Genomic DNA, 9,860 nt, shown 5'->3' with positions numbered 1-9,860 from the left:
ATTGGGGTGCAGGAGGGATGCGGGCGCTGGGAGGGAGTTTGGGTGCAACAGCGAACTCCAGGAGGGGAGGGGCCCTGGCGTGACACTCACCCAAGCCCCCCAGGCTGCTGCTCAGGAGGTCCAGCCAGGATAACCCCCCTCCTCCCCCCAGAGTCGACTCGCAGTCGCCTGCCGGGGGGGTGGGGGTGGGGGGGCTGCCATGTAGCGGCAGTGGCCAGAGAGGGAGCACAGCGCGGAGCTACAGGGGGCAGCCACCTGCTGCCCAGGGCAGGCAAATGAACCTTAGCATCCCGCACCTCCCTTGCCAAACCCGGCTCTGCTTTGTAGGACGGCCGGGCAGCTCCTACCCCGGCCCAGGGAGACGAAGGCAGGCGCGTGGCTGCTCTTGGAGCGCTTGTTCCAGGCTGCCTGCCGACTCCCAGTGCGGGAGGGAAATGCACAGTGCTGCATCCGGTCACAGTGGGGAAGGTTCCTCCAACGGGCCAGAAGTACTAAGGGCTGGAAGAAAGTGCTGGGTCTGACCCTGCAGTCCAAGCCCAGGCAGCGCCCAAGCAGACACGTACTCACATGCACAGGCCTCCGGCCGCTTTATTCGCTTGGCTTTGGCTCCAAACTTTCACTTGTTCTCTGTGAGCAAAGAGAGGAAGACCCGTCAGGCTCACCTCACGTCTGTGCAGTGAAAAGCACCATCTGGCCAAGAGCCAGCGGCTCACAGGAGCCTGGTGCTTCCATGCAAACAGGCAGGGCCCTTGTGCGGAGCCCGGGAGCTTGGTCCCTAAACTTTAAGCTCACTGGCACCTGTTGATGGCCAAAATGCAGCTGTCTCGCGCCCCTTCCTCCTGCTCTGCGGGAGTGAGTCCCGTTTGATACATCTGCCTGGTGCCTCCCTCGCTGGGCAGGAGGCCAGGCAGATGCAGCACACCCAGGCCCTAGAGGAGGGAAGAGGAAAATCGGAACCCCCACCCCAGGATGGCATCTGGAGGGCCCTGCGGTAAGCCCCGGCTCAGCGGGAGAGAGGCCACGATGCAGGGCTTGTGAGCATGGGGGTGCTTTCAAAGGGGAGTCATGGGAAATACAGGGGGACCCCAACCCAGAGAAAAATCCAGCTGTCGGAAGGCGTCAGCCCTGCCTAAAGCACCACGAATAAGGGGGAGGAAGGACAGATCTGTACCAGCAGCAAGCTGGACTGCTAGGGACTCCCACGCAGAGCAAGCGCCAGGGAGCATGACCCCGGCAGGCTCTCGCCTGACAGTGACCGGACGGTGGAACCACGGAGCTACAAAGCCCAGTCCAACCCCAGAGAGGAGCAACGGCAACCAGGGGAGAGCCTGAGCCGGAGCGAGACGTCCCATGCTGATGTCCACAATGCGGAGTGACACATTTCCTCCAGAGACCAGGTCTGACCGACTACTCCCCGTCAGCCTTGGAGGAGGAAAACCTGCACACCCCCGCGACGACGGATAGAGGTGACCTTACCCAACTGAGCAGCCTTCACTGCAGCAGCCACAGACCCTGCTGCCAAAAGGACCCAGGAGGAAACCCAGCCATGCTGAGATGTCAGAATCATAGAAGTGTAGGACTGGAAGGGACCTCGAGAGGTCATCTGGTCCAACCCATGGCACTGAGGCAGGACTAAGTATTATCTGGATCAATCCTTACAGGTTTTTTCTAGCCTGTTCTTAAACACCTCCAGAGATGGCGATTTCACAACCTCCCTAGGCAATTTATTCCAGTGCCTAACCACCCTGACAGTTAGGAACTTTTTCCTAATGTCCAACCTAAACCTCCCTTGCTGCAGTTTAAGCCCATTGCCACTTGCCCTGTCCTCAGAGGTTAAGGAGAACAATCTATCACCCTTCTCTTTATAACAACCTTTTACGTACTTCCAGACTGTTATCCTGTTCCCCCTCATCTCCTCTTCTCCAGACAAAACAAATCCAATTTTTTCAATCTTCCCTCATAGGTCATGTTTTCTAGACCTTTAATCATTTTTGTTGCTCTCCACTGGATTCTCTCCAATTTACCCATATTTTCCCCAAAGTGTGGTGCCCAGAACTGGACCCAATACTCCAGCTGAGGCCTTATCAGCGCTGAGTAGAGCGGAAGAATTACTTCTCCTGTCTTGCTTACAACACTCCTGCTAATACACCCCAGAATGTTTGCTTTTTTTGCAACGATATTACATTGTTGATTCATATTTAGTTTGTGATCCACTATGACCCCCAGATCCCTTTCCGCAGTTCTCCTTCCTAGGTAGTCATTTCCCATCTTGTATTTGTGCAACTGATTTTTCCTTCCTAAGTAGAATACTTTGCATTTGTCCTTATTGAATTTCCTCCTGTTTATTTCAGACCATTTCTCCAGTTTGTCCAGATCATTTTGAATTCTAATCATGTCCCCACAAGCGCTTGCAGCCCCTCCCAGTTTGGTATCATCTGCACACTTTATCAGTGTACTCTCTATGCATTACCCAAATTGTTTATGAAGATATTGACTAGAACTGGACCCAGGACAGATCCCTGCGGGGTCCCACTCGTTACGCCCTTCCAGCTCGATTGTGAACCATGATAACTACTCTCTGGGAACAGTTTTCCAACCAGGCTGTATTTCTCTAGTTTGCTCATGAGAAGGTCATGTGACACAGTAGCAAAAGCCTTACTACAGTTGAGCTATATGACATCTACTGCCTCCCATATCCACGAGGCTTGTTAGCCTGTCAAAGGAGGATATTTAGTTGGTTTGACGTGATTTGTTCTTGACAAATCCATGCTGACTGTTACTTATCACTGTGACGAAGTGGGACTGTTCTTAATGTTTCCTCTGAATACTGTGTGGGTGCCTCAGTTTCCCCTATGCATTTCTTAAGTCTCTAGGTGGTGGGATAAAGGCCAGTGTGCATAAATCACTGACACTCTGTCTCCCTGGAAACAAATGGCCAGGGCCCTTCCCCCCCCAAAATAGGATGTATTTTGCTGACTTTTAGACACCTAACTTATCAAAGTAATTCTTAACTTGTTCTTTTCCTATTTTAGCCTCAGATCCTACCCCAATGACACTGATGTTCACTATATTAGTTGTCCGATCACTCCTAACTTTTTTGGTGAAAACAGAAACAAAAAAAGCATTTAACACTTCGGCCATTGTTGTGTTTTCTGTCCTTGGTCTTCTTTTTGCTTCTGGGGGCTTGGAGAGGTTGGGGGAGGGGGGATTGGGGCACCTCCGGGCAGGTGGGGGGGAGGCTCAGGGCTTTGGTGGGCTCAGGCTCTTCTGGCCAGCCTGGGGATCCTCCAGCCGAGGGGGGGCCCACTCAGGGCTCCTCCAGCTGACGGGGGTGGGGCGCTTGGAGGTACAGAGTATCTCCTCCTCCCCTTTGGGGGAGATTCCTCATCCTCCGTTGCCAGGGCAGCCATACCGGTTTGTTATCTCTATGGACGGAGGGTTGGGAGCAGGGGTGGAGCTTTGCTTGCTGCCAGAAGTAACCAGCAGCCAGCGACCTCCCTGTGACAGTGCCCTTTCCTCCTCCCCTGGTGGTGCTACGGCTGTCCTCGCCAGCAGGATTGCTTCCTCAGCCCTAGCGGTCTCCACCTGTCCGCAATTCCTCGTGCACACGCCTGCTCCTCAGCCTGGCCACCTCCTCCTGCAGCTCTCCTGCCTGCCTCTGGGAGATTCCACCAGCAGGCACCTCTCACACCGGACAGTCCCTCCAGCCAGGCCACAGTCTCTGCAAACCCACGCCAGGACCTGGGCAGGGGTGTCCCTGGCTGGACACAGGTGGAGGTGGAGGCGTCAGGAGCAGTGCGGGCACTGGCAATGCAGCCTCTGATTTTCTTCGCTCTCCCTCCCAGAACCTTCCTCTCCCCCGTTTGCTGCCCCCCTTCACTAGCCCCCCTTGGTCGCTTAGCATCAGGCTTTCAAGGCAGTCTCTCCTAGGCCAGCCCTGCCCTCGTTAACGCGCAGGGGAAGGGTGATCACAAAGGCGCTCAAGGATCAAAGGACAAGAGGCTAAATCCTGGCTAGTGCCCACGCCGCTAGCAGCTAGTAGCCCTCTGCCCCCACAGTCCCCAAACACAATCCCCACCAGACACACAAGCCAAGAGAAATACCCAACCTCCCGGGCAGACGTCTGATCCGCAGCACCTAGCCCGGCAGAGACCTGACGGGCGTATCCTCGTTACGTGCTGAGGAGCCTGAACTGAAATTGATGATCGCTCACAGTGCGGTCGCCTCTGTCTCTAGCCACATCCCACTTACTGCCTCTCACCGAGCCTTTCGGGGGAGCTAGAGACTCCTGCCATGGAGCAGGCCTGTGAGCTTACACCTCGTCCCAGCTCGCCACGCCCTGCTCCCGGGCATTGGCTGGTCTCTTGTAAATGACACCGGCTCCCCTGAGTCTGTTCTCAGCTCCATCAGGATCAACGTTCTTGCTATTCAGCCTGGACGACTGCCTTGCCTTGAACCTGCCGCACCTTGTGTGGCTGCTGCTCCCTTCTTCCCAAGGGGAGCAGTCGGGAAGCGCGGTGGCCCACACCACAGCTAACTCCTGGCCGTGCCGGTGTGCAGGGTACTACACAAACTCACCTGAGCGGTGGTAGCCATGGAGGTGAGCTCTTTCTGGATGCGTTCGAGCAGAGCGTCCCGCACCTGTAGGGAACACAAGGTCACTCCTGTTATCGTGTCGGGAGATGGACCATTGGCCCGACCCGGTATGGCCTTTCTTATGCTGTTAAGAGGGCGGTTGTTTTTGATGGCTGGTTGGAAGTGTCTTTGGCCAAGAGTGACTGGCGAAGGCTGGGAAGAGGAGCAGCTCACCTTCTTGTCCATGAGGCAGCCGAAGACCAGGATGAAGACACCCTGCGTGAAAGAGAAATAAAGGGCATTTACTTATCGGTTCTAACCTCATGCTGCTTAAACACTGTCCAGTGATTCCCCAGCCTACAGCCTGGTTTTCGGAGACCTCCGAGGCTCAGCAAGGTTAGCTCCAGGGGGCATGGCTGAGAGAAAGGGGACATGGCTGGGCTGGCCCTGTGCCGTGGCAGTCCCTAGCTGCCTGTCCCTTAGCGGGCTCCCAGGCCTTGTGTCCGGATGTGGGCCCCACACAGCTGGAAGGAGATAATGGGCATTTCGAGTCTTGCACATGTGGCAGATTGCCATGTCGTATAACCCACCTGAAATGAGTTCAGGACGGCGAACATGTAATGGGACAATTCAGAGCTCTTGCTTGTCATGGTGATAATCCCCAGCCCCCAGGTCAGGCCGAAGATGGGCGTCAGGATGAGCAGGGCTTTGAGAATGCTGAGCAGGGTCTTCCTCTCTTCTCCCTTGGGTCCCTCGGACAACGACGGCCTCATCAGCTTCATCACCACCACGAAAAGGATCAGCACGTTGACCAGGACAATGACCAGGACAGGCACAGAGAAGGCGTAAATCGCCCCATTGTGCCCATTGAGCCAACAGGCCGTGGCCTGGACATAGCCCCGCTTGGGGTAGTAAACAGCCACGGTAGCGGCAGCAATGAGGAGCGGGCACAGGTACCCGAGGGTCACCATGAGAGGCATGATGGAGGCTCTGGCCAGCTGGTGGAAGACGAACACCAGGTGGTGGAAAAGCAGGAGGGCTTGGACAAGCATCCAGAAGAACATGGCCAGGTAGAAGAAGTGTGTGAAGAACGTGGCAGCCACGCAGAGCTCGTTCTCGTGGCTCGGGGTCATCCAGGTGGAGCCCAGGAACCACGCGTTGGCCATCAGCAGGGACAGGGCGATGTTGACCAGAGTCATGTAGCGGAAGTAAGAGATCTTATTCCTGACCACCAACCGCCAGACCAGGTAGTAGATCCCCAAGCAGAGGATCAGGGCCAGGATGGAAGCGCAGACCCCGAACTGGCTCAGGAAGTCCAGCCAGAAGCTATCCGTGATGCTATGGATGGACATGAGGACGGAGAAGGAGGTCAGGTGCTGGCAGGTGCACTTGGTGGTGGTGCCTGTGCCAGAGGTTTGGCATCCCTGGGAGGACCAGCCTCCTTCCCCTTGGAACAAGCCATGGTCCCAGAACACGCACTGGGGCCTCTCCTCCCCAGAGGCTGCCGCAGCCTCCTCCTCTGTCACGTTCCTGTGACCAAAGGTCATGGCAATCTCTGCCTGGCTCACGCTCCCGTTGCTGGACATGATGCTGCTGGACAACAGCAGGCTGCCGAGGACGTAGCTGGAGCTGCCCAGCCCTGGGCCATAGTTCGCAGGCAGGAGTCCGCCCAGCGTCTTCAGCGCCATGCTGGTCACGGTGACGTTGGCCCCTAGCTGCACCAGCTGCTCCAGCACTTCCTGGCTGATGTAGGTTTGGAGCAGGGGCTGCCCGTGGAAGGTTTTGCTGTAGTCAGTCAGCGAATCCGGACCGAACACGGACCCTTGGAGCTCGACATTGGGCAGGGTGAAGCTGAAGTTGCCGTCCGCGGGGACCGGCCACCTGGTGATGTTCTCGATGGACTGCAGGAACGTGGAGGCCACGGAGGGCACGTCAGCTTGAGCCTTGGCCCACAGGGCCTGGGGATCGAAGTCAAGCATCTGGCTGACGACCGCCAGGAAAGTCTGCAAGCACAAAGATGGCATTTGCCAGCATTGGATTGGGTTGTATGGGCCTCGTCCCCTCAAGGGCTGATTTCCCAGAGCTGGCCTCCCTCTGCCCCCCCCGGGAGCGACAGTGTCAGTGTTTATGCCATGGCCTGTCTGGGATGCCTCGCTCCGCCCCTACGCTTAGCACGGGAGCTAACTGCAGTGACGGTGATCATTCTGGTATTTGCCGGCGAATGCTGACGTTCTGACGTCTACCACGCCAGCAGGGTGTCTGTGTGGGCTCCCCGTCTAGCTCATCTTTTCTCTCTCCATCCTCCCCCCCAGTTCTCTTTCCTTCTGGCTCCCCCCTTTCCTTCTCTGAGTCTCCTCGTTGAGGCAGGACAAGGCCTCGCTTTGCAAATGCTGAAAATAAACAGAGACTGACAACGATCCAGGGCCAAACCCATGCGTCGTATAAGAATGCTACTGCCTGGGGTTGGGGACACCGTGTCTGTGCAGCGCCCCACACAACGGGGTCTGAAGTCCTGGTGAACATAGCGCATCGTGCCCGGCAGCCGGCTCTCCCAACCGGCTCTGATCGCCAGCCTCAGCACCCTGTGCCAGATGTGCAGCGTCCCGCCGGCCAATCCCACCTAGTGTGGGCTGCCCACGTCCTGCCGGGTCTGCGAGCCGACCAGCGCCACGTCCCGGGTACTCACGGCCATGGTGCTGCTGCTGAGGTGCAGGCCGGCGTCCCCGGCAATACGGGAGATGGTGTCTACCGTGGTCACTAGAGCCAGCAGGTCCGAGGCGGAGCTCACAGAGCCCCGCCCAGGCTGAGTCTCCGCCCTCAGCCACTCAATCAGCCGCGCCAGCTCGCTCCGGGGGTTGCCCAGCCCTGCCAGGACCAGCTGGAGAGTGAAAAGGGGGGGGAGGAGAGACTGAGATTTAACAGGCCGGGGCACCGGGGCGATCTCAGGGACGGACGTTACGGAGCCTTCCACTTCCAATCCAACCCATGGGCCTGGTGTGCAGGGACCCAGCTCCCCCGGCCATGCGGGAGAGGAGCCAGTGCAGTCGCTGAAGTCAGTGGCCGTTTCTCAGCTCCCACGGGAGTAGGGTGACCAGACGTCCCAATTTTATAGGGACAGTCACGATTTTTGGGTCTTTTTCTTGTATAGGCTCCTATCACCCCCAACCCCCTGTCCCGATTTTTCACACTTGCTGTCTGGTCACCCTACACGGGATGGTGTGGAAGGGAGGTCTGGGCCGCAGTGGGTCTCGGTCCTGCCCCTTTCTGCAACAGCAGAGGCAACCCGCTGACTACGCTTTGCACTGACGGACGCAACGGAGTTTTGGGACGCTGGAAAGGACGGCTGTGAATTTCCAGGCTCTCTACCTACATCCAAGAACGTTTCCTGCACTCCGGCAAAGGGTCAGCATCAGGATCCCTGCCGGGGCCTCTCTCTCCCGAGGCTGCGGGGAGCGGCTGTGCTGTCTCATGCTCCAGTCGGGCTGTAAAGTCTGAACAGCGAGAGTCTGAACAGCGAGGGTGGTTCACGTCAGAACAACTCAGCTGGGGACACGGCGGGCTGCCATCAGACTGGCTGTCTCTCTCTGGAAGATCTGCTCTCGCTCAGAAGGGCTTTCCAAGAGGCAGGATGGGCTAGAGTCTAGATCGACACCACTAGCCTGGGGTTCAGGAGACCAGCCATCTATTCCCGGCTCTGCTGCTAGGTGACCCTGGGCAAGTCACGCTCCGTGCCTCGGTTTCCCCATTTGTAATATGGAGATAATGATCATGACGTCTTTAGTAAAGCGCTGTGAGAGCTAATGAGGATAAGAGCTAGGGCAGAATTCAGACCCTGGGAAATCAGGCAACCTCAGGAGCTCATGTGTAACCCATGTGCCTAATAGGGAGATATCTTTTTAAGAGACCCATTGGGGGGAGGTAGGAGTGAGCTGTGTCTGGGTCACTGTTGCTAGGCAGATTAAGCACTCCACAGCCAGAAGCTCCTGGAATTGGGGGTGGTAGTTTTGGGTCTGCTCCAGTAGGTGCCCTGTGGCTGGGGTCAGAGTCCCTGAGGGCGGCTGCTCTGCAAAGGGCCATGTGCCCTGGGTGAGCTGGGAGAAGCTGAGCCAGGAGCAGACAGCCGGCTGGTGTCCCGAACTCAGAAGCATTTTGCAGCAAGGTTTTCTTTAAATCTAGACACGGAACGGAGTGGCTGGTTAATCAGTTCGCTGGCTGGCTAACAGGGATTTCAGCAGGGGAAGGGTCGGCCTGGATTCCAGCTGAAGATCCCGACAAGCAAGTGGAGGGAAGATGCTGTTTGAGACTCAGACTGTCTAGACTTGGTGATCAAAGACTCTAACTGAGACTTGGATGAACTCAGCCTAAGCTTTTGGGAACGCTCAGTTTCTTCTCGCTGTGTTTCTGAGGGGACTGAACGGTTCAGATTGGAATTTGTTTTCTTTATTGATGTTTCTGTATCACTGTGAAGATAATGTCTGTGGTTATAACGTAGCCAGGTCATGCTGTAAACATTAGATTATGATTTGTTTCTTTATCATAAGATTTTATAGAGTTATTGAATTAAATTAATTTCTTTAGTTCCTTTGGGGACTTGAAGGTGGGAGGTTGACCCTGTGCAATCGGTGAAAATCCTGAGAGACTGAACGCTGGGTCTCCAGCTACTTTCAACAGGAGTTGGGGTTTTTTAGGCACTGGAGTCGGGCAATGAAGGGAACTCTAGCCCACCCAAAGGTTACACACGGATCGTTGGGAAGGAGGTTCCTTCATTTCCATCCGGAGTGACCCCGGGACAATGCTAGAGTAATCTCCCCTCGGGGAGAGCGAGCGCTGAGGCTGAAATGCAGACGGGTGTGTGGCATCGTAGGGCTAAGGAACAAGAGGATGGCAGGAAGCCTCCACTCACCTGAGCACTGCGCAGTCCAGCCAGGAGCTCCCCGTTGGTGCACTTGGTTATCACCTCTCCCCAGACTCCTCCCACGGAGCAGCTCCTCTGCACCGTCCCAGCTCTGTTGTCAGGACACGAGATCTCGGCCACCCGCCCCGCCTTGGTGGCCGTCCACGTGCCTTGCGAGTCGTTGCTGGGACAGAAGGGATCCCCAACTGGGACAACAGGGAGGGAGGAGAAGACAGAGTGAGAGCAAAGCGCGTGGGACGATGACACGGTAAATAACGATCGACTGGTGTGGAGCAAAGAACGGGAACCAGGTGCGCACCAAGGATCGGAGCTGTCAAGCATGGTCCAATCGCCAGGGAAAGTCCTCGGCGCGTCTCCGGTGCTACCCACC

At 56.5% G+C, this 9,860-nt stretch overlaps 1 protein-coding gene across 1 annotated transcript in view; it reads right to left on the bottom strand.

The window, feature by feature from the left end:
* Nucleotides 1-788: 788 nt before the first annotated feature.
* ADGRF3 (adhesion G protein-coupled receptor F3) overlaps nucleotides 789-9,860 on the bottom strand; it is a 20,541-nt gene continuing 11,469 nt past the window's right edge. Inside the window, exons 8-14 of the mRNA XM_029913226.1 lie at nucleotides 9,479-9,675; nucleotides 7,214-7,453; nucleotides 6,102-6,578; nucleotides 5,166-6,065; nucleotides 4,810-4,851; nucleotides 4,579-4,641; nucleotides 789-929 (exon numbers count right to left, since the gene is read on the bottom strand). Of these exons, the coding sequence (XP_029769086.1) occupies nucleotides 789-929; nucleotides 4,579-4,641; nucleotides 4,810-4,851; nucleotides 5,166-6,065; nucleotides 6,102-6,578; nucleotides 7,214-7,453; nucleotides 9,479-9,675 (2,060 nt within the window). The remainder of the gene's footprint in view (nucleotides 930-4,578; nucleotides 4,642-4,809; nucleotides 4,852-5,165; nucleotides 6,066-6,101; nucleotides 6,579-7,213; nucleotides 7,454-9,478; nucleotides 9,676-9,860) is intronic.

This window comes from Terrapene carolina, unplaced genomic scaffold (assembly GCF_002925995.2).
Source record: "Terrapene carolina triunguis isolate 2854851 unplaced genomic scaffold, T_m_triunguis-2.0 Scaffold523, whole genome shotgun sequence".
Classification (NCBI taxonomy): Eukaryota; Metazoa; Chordata; order Testudines; family Emydidae; genus Terrapene; species Terrapene triunguis.
Note: the sequence above shows the minus strand (reverse complement) of the source record. Positions and strands in the feature narration are given on the sequence as shown.